The following is a 17,463-nucleotide window of genomic DNA, read 5'->3' on the forward strand; positions in this document are numbered from 1 at the left end:
CTGACAAATGACACGACATTCATTTGGGGTGAACATTGTGAATTGAAAAAGGATGTAAAGGGAAGCATTTTTCTGTTAATAATGTGAGACTTTTTGTATTTGTCAGAAAACCGGTACAGATGTAGATTTGTGGTGGCGATGAAAGGACAGAATTAATTAGCAGTTTATTCTAATGTGTTTTCAGCTCCTCGGCTCCCTAGTTTATCTGCTGCTTTCATTTCTTTTTTTCTTTCTTTTTTGAAATCATTACTCATATCAGATTTTTATGCAAAACGAATGCAGTTTAGTTTATACAAATAAAGGCTTCTGATCACCTTTCCTTCACAGTATGACAATGACAATACACAACACAGCTAAACAATTAAGTAATCAGCTTTAGATAGTGCTTCAGTTTACTACTTTTCATCTGAGTGGAGCTATAACTGTTCATAGTTCAATGCTCAGATTGATTGTGATAAAAAAAGATACTTATTTTGAAGAAATAAAAACAGCCTCAGAAACCAATTATGGGAAGACATTTCTACATGTTTATTGTTTTCTTTAAAGTTTGAGTACACTGAAAACCCTTAAAAAGCATGTCTTACAGGGTTATTAAAGATGCAGATTAAACAGATGAGGCTTGTGTTTATGTTGAATGCCAGCTTCCAAAACAGTGTCTTACCCTGAGGTATCAGATTGTTAGAGAATCTTTGCAAAGCTGACATTTCTGAAAACATAAAAAACCATGTCCATGTTTATTCGTGCGGCATTTTTGCCTGCTAACTGCCACATCTGGATCACTGTTTATTAAAAGGATGTGTGTATTACATGACCTGCATGCCTTACGAAAACCAAGGTGGTCTATGTGAAGGCTGAAGCATTCTGAGCTAGATCAGCTATTCATTGTGTTCTCACAATCTTTGTCTGGCTTTGTTTGAATTTGTTCCCAGTCTACTGTGGTCTTGGGTTTTAAAGGTTAACGTAAAGAGAGACTAATTCATTCTGAACAACTCCTTACTCAAAGTCTAAAGTGTTGGCACACAAAAGCATTGTTCGTTAACCACGCGCGAGTAAGGGGGAACACAATGTGAGGATTGAGGAAGATTACTGTATCGCACAATAGAGAACTGTAGTATTGTACATGAAAAAGACAGAATAAAAGGAGTATGTTCAAAAAGTCTTGTGGGTGTATTCCCGCTTAGTTGTGCTTCAAATTCAAATTGGAGCTCATCAGGGGATAGTTTTGTTTTTGTTTATACAGCTATTAAAGTTAAGTGTTTATATATTTATTTGAAAACTTTCATCAATTTTACATTTGGTATTTGTTTCCTTCAGCCCTTTGAATGCATTCGCTCAAGTCGCTGTAGATAAGTGTGTCGGTTTAATAACTGAAAATGTAAATGGACTATTTATCCATGCTTTGTACATTATCTACATAATGAATATTTTGCTTATTTGAATACATATTAAACGTTGTGCTCCATGCAGACTTTCAAGCAGAATTTATTGGGAAATATTCTGTATTACACAGAAGGAAGTTGCAGGGAAATATGAGTAATTATAAAACCTAAACGCACATTCAAGTTTGTAGTTGATTGGGTATCAGCATTTTATAGTGTTTGAAGTGTGTCTCTTTTTTTGTAAGGAGATAAATCTGTATTAAAAGACCTTCTCTGTCTAAAATGTATAGTCTCAAATAGACGTTTACAACATTAAAAGCTAAAAAAAATGGTGTTAAATTAAAAACCAAAACAATGAGATGCTTTGTTATTTAATGTTTTGTGGCAGCAGTGCAGGCAGAGGATCTGAAACAGGCGTACTTCAAGTGTTGCATGCTAATGCAAAGAGAGCACTGTTTTCTCCAAACACAAAAGGCTACTCATTTATAGCATGCTGGCTGGCTCAGTAGTGATGTGATGCAAGATTGTCTTCACTAACTAAAATGCTTGTCCGTTTTCCGTGATGCACTGCAAAGGTTCTGAGGCTCAGCATTTAATGACAAGGAAGGAAACTAAACTGAGAATATGCATAATCATGACTTTTCATCCGGGGTTCACTCAGCAAATGAAGCGGTTCTTTATATTTATGTGTTTGTGTTAGTATGTCTGCTTTTTTATCCTCTTTGAACTGACATCCAATTCATGTCAGAACAAAGAGCGGGGCTAATTCTCTATGAGGGAGGAACAATAGGCTGGAAAAATGATAAGTCCCAAGGGAGCCATCACCATATTGTTCTTCGCGTTTGCTCGGAGAAGTGATTCTGTTACGGCGTCTTCTGTTTTGCACGCGTGCATCCGCCGCTGTTCATTGTCCTTTTGTCTTAAACAAACACCTGTCACAGATATGACAGCAATACTTGTCAGCTCACTTACTGCAGAGGCAGCGCCGCAGACGAGGATGTGAATGAGGTGGTTGTGTTCCACACTGTTAGGTTATGTTTTAATTGGGCTACTGCTCTTTCTCAGTACTGATTTGCAGCCAACTGCTGCTTGTAATGATGTAGGGTGCACAGTGTATTTTATTGTGCCAGTAGGGGAGTTAAACTGCTCTTAAGAAAGGGCTGAATTTATATTCATGCAGTAAGCTTCGGACATGACTCTTCTAATAAGAATTTTATTGCCTCCTCTTTCTACCTTCGGTATTGGCTTTATTTTTCACCGCTGAGGAGGATTAACATTCATCAGCGATATAACTACTTAACCATTATAAAACAAGATGAATTCAACCACACCATATGTCCTTTTGCAGTGATTGCGAGGGGACAATATAGCGGTGATTTTTAGATGTGAACATTGATGGTTTGAGTCACTTTGTTTGCCCTACAGCGATACCACCATTTGCTTTCATTTACTTGACTTTTCTTGCATTTGCGCCTGATGAAATGGCTGTTTCTCATTTTCCTTGTTAAGCTTCAAAATGGTTTCACTGCGTAGGCCATCACATCTCATTGTCATGCTTAACATTTTCCTCAGCATCATAAAAATCCACACAGCATGCTGTCCAAAAAAAGCTTTGTTTTGTAAAGTCGGGCTTTGCAGTCTCTTGTGATTTAATGTGGCATGATGTCTGCCATGTTACTTAGGTGTGACGTTTTATGTTCTTTGGTGTAAAATTAATTCTTTATTGGTCAGTATATATGCGTTACTGACCAACATGTCGATGATAATCACTTGTTTGTCTAGATAAAGGTGATTTTTTTTCTTCCTGTATTAGACTGTAACGTGGTCATTTTCTAAAATGTATGTGCATATATTTGCTATTGTGCCGGAATAGCTAAAAAACAGTATTCTGAATATTTAAATGTAGTATTGTTTTGGTCAGTTAGTACAGCTTCAGTGGATCCATTCTTATAACAAAAAAAAATGAATATTTTAAAAGTCCACATCTAACAAGGAGAAAGCCGTTATATTTTTTTATAGCTATTCATCATGCAAATCACATTTCCTGGCTGTTTTAAGGCTATTTTTGAGTACAATCAAAGCATATCAGTAACAAAGGAGGAAACAGAACTTCATAGTGGAAGTAATAATAAGCAGAACATTGGACTTTCAAAATGACTTAAAAAGGCCACCTGTAGGCTGAGACTTATTTCCAGGTCTCACATGGTGTGGAGGACGAGCTGTAGCAAATTGCCTATTTGAACCTCCTTCATTGCTTATTGAGATATCAAGCAAGTGTTGTTAGAGGGCTTGATTGACTAGGGTACTAGCTTGCTTCTCGATGTTGGGAGGGCTTTTTTATATTCATAGATAAAGAGTAAATTCCATTCTTTTGGGCTCACATTATTGCTTCGGCCTTCAGAAATGGATTGTGAGGCGATAATTCCTGTATTACCCAAGGAGACATTACTCTGTTGTTACAGCGTACCAGACTCACCTCTTCCTGATGAACCAATAACCTTATTATCACAAAGCATTTGTGCTATCACGATGCCAAAAGACTTACTTCACGTACAGGCAGGCACAGACTGTAAACATCCCCACAAAATTTCCCTTTCAAAAGAAACTCCTGTCTTCCTAAAATAGGCTTCCCTTGAGAGAACATCTAAAGCATACATCTCGTTATGTCTGCAGACTCTTAATTTAGTAAATTCAGACATTCAGATCAGGTACTTTAGATGCATAAAAAAAAAATAAACTGGTCATTTAACTGGGATGCAGTGTGCAACATCCCAGCTTTGACAGGATGAGGATTGCTTTCTAAGAATTGCTCTGCCTTTTTGTTTTTTCGTCTCTCTGTCTTCTACAGGCATCATGGACTCGGCCTGAGCAACACAAGGTATTCTAAATGCATGACTTTTTCTTACACCCATCCATCTTTCATGTCAGGGGAATCTAGTTCAATTCTGGATGGATGCAGATCAACATTCTTGTTCAAATAAGGTTGGGGGAGAGCATAAGCTCTGAGAAGCAGTAGCGAAACAGGACAGTGCAAGTCTGTGTTTCTTTGCTCGCCGTGTTCTTTAAATTTCTCAACAAATCGCAGCCTATTTCAGTCTTTTTTTCTTGTCTTTCTCTTGACCTTTTACCTGTCATGCCTGGACATCAGCAAAAGCGTTTTATTAAGCGCATAACAGTTACAGTTATACCATGTGATCAACTTGTCTTCTGCAGAAATAGATTTTGTTCCTCAGATCTCTCTGTCCCCCCACCCACACATCAGTCCACCGCTAAATCTTAATTATACCTTCAGAGTATACTTTTGACATTAGTGTATACAGTAGTTTAATTTGAACATGGCTAAATATGTATGTAGGAGGAAATAAAAGCTGCCTTTGTGCAGCAACAGAGTATGAGAACAAGCGACTGTTTCTGAAAGAAAGTGAAAATTGGCAGTAAGTGAAAGAGCTGCCCACATAAGCTTTTCTCCAATATACAGCACTTCCCTATAGAATGTGTTTTACAGACGAGAAAAATGGTGACAAAAAGAATGGATTCAGACTCTTGAAGAGAAGCGATCGCTCACACAAAGCAGTGCCTTGTTGATCAGCCCATCTCTGTTTTAGGAGCAAGATCAGATATTAGGGTTGCCATTTCTATGTTTACTTCAGTGCCATTTAACAAGATATGAATGTGTATTCTTAGACCATTCGGTTCCCTAAATAGCCACGCTGTTTTATTTTTACGTTGCAGGAAGCACTGGACATCAAGAGAATTGGTCTTTTCCTTTTACTCCTTCTGCTAATAGGTTTAAGAAGGGGTGTTTCTAACAGTCGGCCTTAATTATTCGGTCGTGACAGCTGTTGATATTTTTTTCATTACGATTGTCAGCTGATACGCATTCATTAATAGCACCTGCAGAAAGTGTGGAATAAAAAATCTCACCCAGCTCACCACAGGAGGGGAGGAAGAGCCTTTCTCATCAGGCACATGCTGACAGTAATTGCTCAGTTTGTGTATAACTATGATTTACACATGGATGCACTTGGATTTTTGTGCATCTGCAATACTAAGCTGTTGAATTTGGGAATTGGAACACTTTTACCTTGAAAATCTGAGCAAAATGAATCATTCTGAACATTTACATTAATGATCTGCTGATTATATTTAAATTAGACAATCCCAAAAAGCTCAAACAGCATATCCTAGTTGCTTGAGTTTTCCATTTTTTTAAAAAGACTGATGATCTCAGCAAGTTCCACTGCTGAACACATGCATTACTTAAAAAGACAGAACTATGCCTCCCTTTTTTAATATATATAAGAGGAATATTTTAGTTAAATGTGGACACTCATATCTGAGCAGCATATTTGTGGTTTCAGGTCACAAATGGAACGGTTTACATTAATGGAAAAGACAATCGCTTTGAATTACTTACTTCACATTTTCACTCACGTCACATAATGATATTGTTTTAAAAGTTCACCTGTGCTCTGAATCGATAAGTGCGCATCTCTCTCAAAGACATCCCATTATAAATTGCACAGTGGGGGCGGTGGGGGCCTAAGTTTGTTGCACAGGCGTAGGAAGCTTAGTGTTCATTTGACAAGCCTCAGAAGGGAAGGTGATTTTGTACTGTGGGCTGTTTAATATTTGGTGAGACATGAGTTTAACATGTCTTCAATGCAATCTCAATTTTATGCCCTGATGCTCCCTCTGTGTCTCTTCTGTTGGTACAGCAGAAGAATCTGTGGGAGAGCTCTGCTGTCAGTTTGATTTTATTACAGGAGCGCACACGCGAAAGTCTTCATTTTCTCATAGACGTGCGAAATGGTTTTATGCCTTTTTACGCAAGGAGCACAAAATTCAGTAGACAGCAACTCCGGTGCACTATGAATTTATACTGAAAATATATTGTTATAAAAAATGCATGAATCACAATATTTGGTTGCGTGAAGGCATACATTTTCTTTGCTAAATAACAATAATCATGATGGGTTTCATATAGGAAACGAGAGAAACTGCTCATACTTTATCATAAAATAATGACACAAAAAATGTTTCCATATTGGAGTCAACTCACTTACTATGACACATAGCTGTGCATAGTGTGGCATGTTGCACAGACGCAGGAGTCAGAAACAGAACCACAGGGGTCGAGTGAGAATGCTTCCTGCACAGGGGTCACAATACAAGGGTAGCGTGTTATGTAAGTGTCTCCCTGCTCCTGCTACCCGCTATGCATAATGAATGCCCCAGACATGCTTTGTCTATTGAAATTGAATACAAACTAACAAGGGTTTCTCTTACATGGCTGCCCAGGCTGGGCCCTAATTCAATATGTGTAAAAGCATTCGGCTATTGTTTTGCCTGCAGCTTGGATCAAAGCCATAAAAGCAACCAAAAGGGAGGCTCAAATATTCAGCCCTGCAGCACCTTGTTAAAGGAATAATTCACAAAAATGCTGCAGCTTACTGTGTAAGAGTTTTGTACTAAAGTCCCAAATCCAGAGTTTGTGAATAATGCTTAATTATGCTACATATTATAGATATGTTCAGTAAAAACATCTGTCACAAGACAATAATGTCCAGAGTTTGTTCGAAATATTGTAATAACATAACAGGAAAATGTATCGTTGAAAGGGGAAATTCTGTCTGAAACTTTACACTCTGGCAGTTAAGTGTCACATGGCAACAACAACCACAACAACACAAAGTTGTTGACCCTGTTAGGAAGCTACTCATGTTTGGATGCTGTAACACCGCATATCAAGTTAATGAAACCAGGTTTAGAGAGGGAAGTGCATTTACACATCTCATTAGCCAGCTGTCTGTTGTTATTTGAGTGCTTTCAGATGCTTTGTGACTTGGCGTGTGCTTCCTCTTCCTCACTGACACTGGAGCTGGATATAGGTTCAGAGAGTTCCTCAACCTAATACAGTCCACAACACCACAACATTTTATTTTTTTAAGTAATTAACTTAAAGAAATAAAATGTTGTGGATTGACACTAAACCCAGTGTCTTTAGTGTAAAAGTGCAAGCACCACACGTAAGGTAATGCTCTGTCTACCAGTATGCATCAGCATATTTCACAAGTTGGTAAGCCCTGTGTGTGAAAAGCACTAGATGGTTTCTAATGCCTTCTGACATCAATTATTGAAAAGCTCCTCTGCACTGTCAACTGGGCCCTTATGTCTCTGCAGCTTTACAGAACAGTCTGTGCTTGTTTCATTCTTTCAGTTTCTGTTCTTTTCTGTAAAAGTGGACTTTAAATACTTTTTTTTCAAGGTCACGTTTCTGCACAATTGTATTCTTTATGTAAATGTGCATAATATTATTTTTAAGAACTGATCTAACTAGTTTCTTTTACTAAACAAAGCCCCTTTTTACTTCCATTTAGAGCCCGGATGGAAACGTAGTGGTGAGGAGTCACGCTCGTGTGTCCTCCCTCACTCTGAAGTATGTCAAGTATACAGATGCTGGTCAGTACCTCTGCACAGCACACAGCGTCATCGGAGAGGATTATCAAACAGCATATATGGAGGTCCGCTGTAAGTGTTTCCCTCTGTGTTTATACAAGTGTTTAGCCCTACAAAATGAGTACACTCATGCACTAGTCATTAAAAAAATAGCACTGCAAGTCACTATGACTATTTATAACTGAACTGTTAAATAACACCTGAAACGGATTGACAGGTTGTATCTGTTTTTATTTCCTAGATACTCCTAAGATAAATGGTACAGTGGCAGTGTATACCTGGGAGGGGAATCCTGCCAATATCAGCTGTGAGGTCAAGGCTCATCCCAGTGATGTCTCTATTGTGTGGCTGAGAGACGGGTTGCAGCTCCCCAACTCAAACACCACCAACATTAAGATCTTCAGGACTCCCTCAGCCAGCTTCCTGCAGGTACGAACACCCGTGTCACACCATGACTTAATCCCTCTTTCTATCTCTCTAATGAATGTACATATACACACAGTGTGCACAAATACACACTCTGAACCCCATGTGTCATCAAGATTTCATGAGCACAGACTTGAAGTGTGGGGTTTTCTTTCAGCTTCATTGTTGGGAAAAAAAAAATCTCATGAATAATTCAGCAGCAGGAGAGCTCACAGCAACAAATAAAAATAGGCTACTCTAATGGACAAACAAAAAGGTCACCTTCAGTGTTTGACACACAAGTTAGTTCATCTGTTTTGGTACACTGCCCTTCATATATTTACTGCTTTATTTCCCCCCCCCCCCCCCCCCTCCAGATAACCCCCGAGTCTGAAAATGACTTTGGAAGCTATAACTGCACTGCTTCAAATGAGATGGGCACAGAGTCCAAGGAGTTCCTGCTCATTCAGGCTGGTCAGTGGCGATGCCGTGATTCAAAATCCATTCTTACTTTGCATTTATAGTGTTTGTGCCAATATTTTCAGCATAATTAAAATTTGAAAACAAAAAACAAGCAGCCTTATATGTGATTGTGATTCAGTAACAGCTTAAAAAACCTGAAACAAAAACTACTAAGTGATCTAATGAAATTTACCTACTCATCATTTTTAAGGCTTTGGGATCCATGATCAAATCGCTTTAGACCAAAACATCCACCATGACGTGAGATCACACAGATCGGTGTTTGTATCGATGGCTGATAAATTGATTAAGATGAAAAGAATGTGTAACCTACGTGATAATGTAATGTTCCCTCTGGTTATTCTACAACTAAACTTTACCTCTCACCACTAACATTGCACTGTTTGCAGTATAAAGTAAAAGACTTTTTTTTATATTAAGGTATAGCATTTTATTGTAACATGGACCAACACCATAGACTTCCCAGACAAATGTACCATTAGGCAAATGGAACAGAGCGCAGAGAGATAATGCCACTCTTAAGCCACAATCAGAAGTGAATTAATTGAAAACACTACATTGTTCACTCAGAGCCGAACATGGGCAACCACAGTAATTACAGTGTGCCTTTTAATTTAGAAGATCAAAGTGATGCAATACAAAACTACTCACACTAGAGTTTGTGAGTTCAGAACAGCCGCCATTATTCAGATGTGGACAATCACAGTAGGTTAAATACTTTTAAATAATGTAATTTTCTCTTAAATAAGCCTTTCATTGGTGGCTGAAACAAAGTAAACCTTTTTTTAACAAAGGCAGACTGTAAATGAAGAACTAATTGTCTAATCATTGTGTACATCACAGGATGGATCCTTTTTTATTTTCTAAACTTTAATCAAAGTACAATTACAGAAGTCTTTGAACTAGCTTTTGCATATTCTTCAGTTTTAATATTCACTTTAAATTTAAAGATTAAGCTTTGCTTAACTCACTGCAAGGTCTTTGAATCCATGAAATCTCCTTTTTCAATTTAAAGTTTTATCAAACTCAACAGTCTCTTAGAACCTTTGGTCTTTTCAAACATCCAACCAGGCACTTAGTGTTTTTTAGTGGCTTTCTTTCTGGAGTTATCATCTTTAGGGCTGACTTGGGAATGGCTTGTTCTTGAATCTGTTGGTCATGAGGAGCTTTTAAATGTTTTTTCCTGCCTTTTATTTTCTGAAACGATGTCAGTAGTGTACAGAATTCAGTAGAAGAGAACCAGACTTACTGTCACGATAAATCACAGATTTCTTACGAAGATGAAGCGGTTTTTAGATGCACTGTGGGGCCATTAGGAGCCGTGGGCTCATTCTGTTACTCTAACATAGCAATGGAGTCTGACAATGCTGGTGTGCTGCAATCTTAAAGTTTTTATTGTAACTGCACTGATTTTTTTCCCCCCTCACAGAGGTTCCGTCAGCTCCATCCATCGTGGAGGTGAGGCCATTCTCCACCACAGCACTGATCCAGTTTCAGGAGCCTGAATCCACCGGAGGCGTTCCCGTCCTCAAATATAGAGCTCAGTGGAGGATGCGTGGCAGAGGCAGCTGGGTGCAGAAAGTCTATGAAGTCCAAGATGGTAATAACACAGAAACACGATTGTGATGTTTGTCTGTTCTTTAATGTCTAACTACATGTTTTTTAAATAATAAGTACAATTCAAATAGATAGAAATACATATTAATGTTAAAAATGTTAATTAGATTTTTCACATTTTGTTAAATCATATCAGTAAAGATGAAGGAAGGTTTGCATTCAGCAGCTTTTTGTTTTATAACCAAAGCGATTAAAAGGCTGTGTGAACGTAATTTCTTTTCTTTTTGACTAATATGTCCATATATGCACTAAAACTTAATTTAGAGTTGTTGATACCCTCGACACAGAACCATAGCTTGGTCATGAAGTCACAAAAGGGAGAGCAGCCAAACTAGGTCATGTATGACAAAATAAATTTGGACCCCCTACAGTTGTTTGGACACATACTGTAAGACGTTGAAAATATTTATTTAAATAAAAACGACAGCCTTATACAGCCTCATTATTATTGTGATATCACAGATCAGGATAAAACAGTCCATTTCTGACTGTGTTGTACTAGATTGGGCTGGCATATTAGTGCCATGGCACAAAGTGATGCACAAGAATCAACTGCTATCAGCAAAATCTATTAAATTTCAGTAGGAGAAAGTCAGCAAACATTAGAATAGATGACTTGTAGTTCACACTTTGTCTAGCTTTATGCTGACCACTGCCAGCAAAACTGAAGAAAAAGCACCAGCTGTCAGTCTCACGCAGTCCTGGTTTAGATGTCTCATGTGAAACTCAATTATATCGTCTGGAACACCCTCATGTCTGCACTTACAGCCTTGTTTTTTGTTACAGATACAGCAGTGGGTCCTGCACAGTGAAGGCAGGAAAGTCTTTCGTGTTTCCTGTAGAAACATGATAATTCAAAATGGTGAAATCATGAAATTAAGGTCAGACTAGGAAAACTGACCAACTCACAGTACAGACATAGCAAAGACTACACAGTGCACATCTCTGCCCTGTACAATGTGGTCGGACAGAGTTTTAAGAGCAGTGGTAACAATGACTCCTTTCCTCTGGTGTTTGTTTCCCCCTAAATGTCTCCTACAAAGTAAAATACAAAAGTTAATGATTATTTCTAAGAAATAGGTTTGAATTTAGTTTTTTTGTTTTAACCTACAAGTCACCCCTTTAGAAAGGAATTGAACACGGAAGTGTACATAAAAGCGATATAATTTATATAAAAAGCTTGATCAAAAGCAATCATCATCCCAAAAGGGATCATTACATTTAAGATGACAGTGCAAAATATAAAACAGCTGTCACTGTTTGTCTAGTTTTAGACCAACTCTAAATATATTCATCAGTTTTTCAAACATTGTTGGAATGAAATGCGAATTGAGCTAATCGATGTTTGCTTGGGGAGCAATGAATTATGCATATATTGTTGGAACAGGAGATCCGTTTGTTTTAGTGCTCACCAAAATGATCATGGTGTTCTGCTGTTGTAACAGGCTCCATCGGCGAGGTAACAGTCACAGGCCTGAAGCCGGACACGAGCTACGAAGTGAAGTTGTCAGCCGTCAACGGCAAGGGTGAAGGTGAAAGCTGCAACGCTGCGTTCTTGAAGACGGAGCCTGTTCGTAAGTGGCACATGTTACAGTTTACAGCATGCTGTAATGCTTTTAGTATACCTCTCTGACCTCTTGTCTTCACAAACATATTACCTTCAGTCTCTCTATAAAAACTCGCTGAAGTGTCGGTCCTAAGACTGTTTGGATGATGCCACTAAAGCTTTCACCTGTCTCCTTTCATTCCATGTATGTCTTTTAAAAAACAGCTTTTCCGTCTCTACGAAGCAGAGACCTTCTCTGACCTTCTTGCTTTTATTTGATTTTTCTAGTTTATGAAATACTTCTGCCATAACCAAATCTTTAAAGCCAGATTGCTTGTTTTTACATATGGAATTAAATACCGATTTCATCACATAGGTATCATTTTGAGCCATCTGCACAGTTGCTTCAGATATCCTGTTTTAAAGCCATGTTTCAAGCCCATCGTGTCATTATATTGACTTGCAAACCCTGAAGTGTGATTTCATCCTTCTGCAGAAGCCAGCATGCAGTGAAACCGCAACACATTAGTTAGTTTTTAGCGCCCTCTGTTGTTTGGCAATAGATGTTTTTTTAGGGAGTGCTGGTATGATTTATAAATTGTCTGTGTATTGATCATCTCTCCTTCTATTTTATCATTCTTAATCATTGATTTTTTTTTTTATCCATTTGCTCTTCTGTCTGTTGTATTCATCAGGCCACACTTACAACAGTAAGTGATTCATTTAAAATGCATTAATTAAAAACATTAAAAAGATAGCTTTATAGTTGTATATATATATATATATATATTGCTATTGAATTGTGTTGTTATTGAATGGCAAAGATCATAATTAAAGGCCAGATCATTCACATTTTGACATAGTAATTGATAAAACTGAACAAATGTCATATAAGTTTGCTGAAATATTTACATAAAACACTGTCAGAAGAACATCACTTCAAGCTGCCTTTTTAGACCGTAAAGTGGGCTTTCATTTTCATGGAGGCTGGTTCTGTCTCCCTACTTTAAATGTGGCAGTCATTTCCTAGAATGATTTGTTTTTCTTCCTTTCTGGAGCCATCTGACAGAAATGTGTCTTCCTGATTTCTTCAGTGAAGTGTTATTAGAGATTCAGGTGGTCATTTGTGCAGACAAGTGATTCTGATTGCCTTTCTTCTCTTTTATGTCCCTAGACGGCATTTTTCATTTTTTCACTGAAGAGACAGGTTTGTTCTGTAGTGGGGATAATAGAAGATTAGCTTTTACTGCTGTAGCTGTTTCTTACCCAACAGGATAACCCATCACCCCTACTGATTAGCAGTGTTTGTAATCCCGCTGAAGTATTTCAAAAGGTGTATCGTTTTCAAGAAACTGTGACCTATAATGACATGGCCATCAATGCAAACTCCTCCGTCTGTAACATAGACCGATTAGGTTTTTAATTTTACTTGCATCCCATGAGTTTACAGCTGATTTATCCCATTAGTATTAATATAATTTTGATGTGCAGCATGTGAATTAATTGGCTTAATGCAAGTATGATGAATCCGAGCCAAATCTCTGCATTTCAAAAGCTGCACATTTTCTCTCTGGCTTCAGCTGTTTGGTGTAGTTTGGGAGTGTTTACACTCGGATTAGGCCCATCAGCAGTGATTAATCAGTTAGCTGCAAATTGTCGAGAGCATAAAGCTCTAGATGTCTTCTGCGCTTTTCTCATTTAGAATCCAAACAGAGGAATCCCTGTGCAGTTTGTCAGCTTGTGGAGCTGTGATTTATTATTTTTCAGTATTGGTTCGTCTCTGGGTCACTTCAGTTTTCTATCCTCAACCTGTACCTGTGTTTTGTTGTCTGTTATGCCTTTCATGCTCTTCCTCCTCTTTCAACCACTCACATGTGTCATTTTATGTCTCTGCGACTGTTATTTGGCTTGCATGTTGCTGATGATTCCCTCCACTCTGCAGAAGGTAACGTTCTGTTGCAGATTCCTGACTGACGATTCCTAACTTGAACTAAAGAATTCAGCAAATAAAACAGCACATAGTTTGCTTCTGCAGTCGTGTAACACATTAATCAGTCATCTAGACATTTGCCTGAGCAAGATAAATGTAAACGTAGAGAACGAGAATGCATTTATTGTTTAAATAACAGTCAGCAGTGTTTACTGTTAGCTTCACTTACATAGTATTGATAGCCTGTCACCTGAGGGATGTTACCTCCTTACTTATAGGATGTGTTGCTATAAATCAAGTGTAATAAACATAGTCAGTATCTTCCAGCCATCCCACAAAATACTCATCCTTGCAGCAGGCTTGCTGGTATATATTTTCTATATTTTTTTTTTTAAATCTTATTTAACCTGAGGCTTAAACAGCTTAGACTTTATCTAATCCTGAATGTTAACCACTGTGCACATCTTTCTCGTTACCTGTTTGTAAGTGCATTAACCTTTAGAGCTTCAATAATTTGTTGATTAATCAAATATCTGAGACAAAACAAATCAGCAGCCACGTTCAGTGTTCCAACTCATCAAATTTGAATGTTTTCTGAGATTTCTATGACAGTAAACTGAAATTTAGAGTTTTGAACTGTTGTTTAGACAAGATATTTGACTTTACCTTATACTTTGGAAACTTATGACAGACACTTATGAATACAAACCATTCCTGAAATTTATTTAGACTGCTAGTTACCAGAAATACAGGATTAATTGTTTACTTCTCCATCTGCTCATAGCTGATGATTTGGCTCCACTTAGTAACGCTGGATGAAACACTAGAATATTTTTAGGTCACTGAAATCAGTCTGTAGTTCTATTTTAAGCAATTGGAAAAATGATATATGTGTACTGTGGCAGAACTCAATAGTTTAGGTTGTAAAACAAACAAAGGACGTCTAGTTTTCAGTTACATATCAGGTAGCCTTTATGTGATGCTAATGCATAAATTCAGATGTCTCATTTGATGCAGAACATTTTAATTTTTTAATCTATCTGGAAAGAGAGTTTCAACTGCCCCCCAGGACCTCCACCCTGTCAGCAATGGACACAAAAAGATGTCAGAAAAATAATTTGGAATCAATTTAAATTATATTGACTACATTTTTATTAGACTTAAATGGTGTTTGTTATCTAATCAGTGTTTAATAGATAAATGATTAGAGGTTTAAGACAGACAAGACATATGTTAGTATAATTCTGTGCGATTTCCATGCCAGTAGGTACAACTATACAACAATTAAAGACAAACCCTGTTATTGTGCTGGAACTTGGCAATCTTGTATATGTATTCTTAGTTAATGATAAATAACTCTTTAGCCTGAAGCCTGGTGTGACACTGGTGCAATGTCCATCTGCCAATTGATGTCACTCAGCAACAGCAGCAACACACAGCAACTCTGATGAATCAGATAAGCATGCGGCTGTGTGTCATTCACTAATTAGTAACACAAGCCACCCTTAGGAGAGCGTTTAAGACAGGTTAAGTGACCTAAAAGGTCAACAATAAGGAGAGCATCCAAGATCAAACTTTGGACTGAAAGTTTTCTTTTTCCTTTATTTCAAAATGGAAAAGTGGACTGACAGAGCTGTCTCTTTCAAAGAAATAACCCTCCAGCTCGCTGCACGTCTTGAAATGAGCCATTAAATGACCTCCATCTTGCTCCTGTGTCCCTGTAGGGAATCCTAATCCTCCTAAACTTGAAGGAGCACTTCAACGTAAAGGCAACTCCCTCAGAGTGAGCTGGATCAAGCAGGATGATGGCGGCTCTCCCATCTTACATTATCTTATCCGTTATAAACCAGTGAGTATGGGGATTAAAGAGCAATTGCTCCTTCTCAACTAAGGCACCTGCTTTGATAACTGATTTAATCATTTAAGTAAAACGATGAAATATTCGCTGAACATTTACTGCTTTACATAGTCTTAAGATTGCTTTTTTTGTGGGTTTTAGAATGTCATGTGCGTTTTTACGCTATTTTATATGCCAAAAAATTTGATCAGTAACTCTTGATCGAGTACTTAATTGTCAGTGAAAGCAGTAATTTAGTTGCAGCGGTAATAATGATTCTACCAAATCCTTGTAGTTTCAAAAGCACTGCAAAAAAAATTTAATTCTGTGATTTTCAAGCTGTTGTTAGGGCTGAAATTGTTATTTAATACCTGGTTTGTTGACAGAAAATAGAAAAACTTCTCATATTCTCATAATGAATCAATTATTTTTTGGCCAAACAGAGACAAATTTTGATTGCTCCGAGCTCTTACAGGTGTTTTTGGAGCAATTTGAAAACATGCTTAAAAATGTCACCTTCACAAGACCAAATAAAGTTCCAAGCCTGAATGCATGCACTGTATTTATCTGTGTCTCCTTAGGTGCAGTCTTCAGAGTGGAAACCAGAAATCCGGCTGCCCAGTGTCAGTGATCACATAGTTCTCAGTGGGTTAGAGTGGGACACGGAGTACAACATCTATGTGGTGGCAGAGAATCAGAAGGGCAAGTCTCAGCCAGCAACCATGTCCTTCAGGACTTCTTCAGAGCCAGAGGCCATCCCAGGTAGCGTACCTGCCCCCTGTCACTCACACTAATGTGGAACTAAACAGCCAGAAAACTGAGGAGCCAAACTCAAACCTGAAAACCAGAGCAGCTTGTTCTATTTTTAAATCTGGAGCGCTGATGGGTGAATGACAACTAAATAAATCTATAGAAAAAATAAATAGATTTCGTGGACGGTGGTGAGCCAAAAATGATTTTCCGGCTGAATTTTCTCACTTTAAAGTTTTGACAGCCCTCACTAAATGAGCTTGAGTTTGTGCTTGCAGATCTGGCACACACACTCACACATAATAAAAAATAAAATGATCTCCTCTGAATGTCTGTAGCCTTGTTTACCGTTAATGTGGATAGTTTGCCTCTGTCTGGTTGGAGCTTTTAAAATGACCCTCAGTAACCGCTGATTAACACGTATGTTGAATTCTTAACTGCAGCTGAAGGTTCTTTACTAACCGTGCCAAAACCTACACAGCCTGTCAAATTCTCTTTAGGTGATAGACACACTTGAGTACCTCACTGAAACATCACAGCAGGCCATTATGTTTCCTCTCACTTTTTTCCTAATTCATTCTCCAAACTAAAGCATTCTCCACTCACCCACCACTGAGTCACCATCTAGTCGACATGGTGTAGTTTTCCTCTTTTGTGCTGTGCTTTTGCTTTGATGTGTTGCTGTTTTTTCCCCTTTTTCAATACAAGAAATCAGTTTCTTCGTCTTTTTTTTTTTCCACTTTTGGTTTTCAGACCTGACACATTTTCACTTTCTCTCTTCCTCTGTTTTCCCCCGCCCTTCTCTTTTTCTCCCCCTCTTTGTTCCGTTTCATTTCTCCCCCTCTTCCTTTATTATCTTTCCCCCTTCTCTCTTTATCCCCGCTTTCTCTCTCTCAATGTTCCTGCTCTCTTGCCTGGTCCTGGACATTGGTGTGGTGGACCACGTGAACATTTTCGTCCCGACCTGTGTGCATTTTGGTGTGGTCTGGGTTGTGCTGTCCCCACCCACAGCCACTCAGGGCTGCTCATCTGTGACATACACTTTGGTATCACTCAT

General features: G+C 38.1%; 1 protein-coding gene across 7 annotated transcripts in view; it reads left to right on the forward strand.

Moving 5' to 3' along the window:
* The window catches only part of ncam1b (neural cell adhesion molecule 1b), a 73,484-nt gene that overhangs the window by 46,640 nt on the left and 9,381 nt on the right, over positions 1-17,463 (forward strand). For 4 of the 7 annotated variants that reach the window (XM_085184020.1, XM_085184017.1, XM_085184014.1 and 1 more), the window contains 8 exons: positions 4,228-4,257; positions 7,760-7,910; positions 8,080-8,267; positions 8,621-8,717; positions 10,156-10,326; positions 11,789-11,917; positions 15,544-15,668; positions 16,238-16,418. In XM_085184020.1, the coding sequence (XP_085040146.1) occupies positions 4,228-4,257; positions 7,760-7,910; positions 8,080-8,267; positions 8,621-8,717; positions 10,156-10,326; positions 11,789-11,917; positions 15,544-15,668; positions 16,238-16,418 (1,072 nt within the window). Of the gene's footprint in view, positions 1-4,227; positions 4,258-7,759; positions 7,911-8,079; positions 8,268-8,620; positions 8,718-10,155; positions 10,327-11,788; positions 11,918-12,584; positions 12,600-13,063; positions 13,097-13,831; positions 13,835-15,543; positions 15,669-16,237; positions 16,419-17,463 lie in introns of all 7 variants that reach the window. The other 3 variants (XM_085184016.1, XM_085184018.1, XM_085184021.1) reach the window with 2 other exon arrangements.

The sequence above is a fragment of the Neolamprologus multifasciatus genome, chromosome 14 (assembly GCF_963576455.1).
Source record: "Neolamprologus multifasciatus chromosome 14, fNeoMul1.2, whole genome shotgun sequence".
NCBI classification, from domain to species: domain Eukaryota; kingdom Metazoa; phylum Chordata; class Actinopteri; order Cichliformes; family Cichlidae; genus Neolamprologus; species Neolamprologus multifasciatus.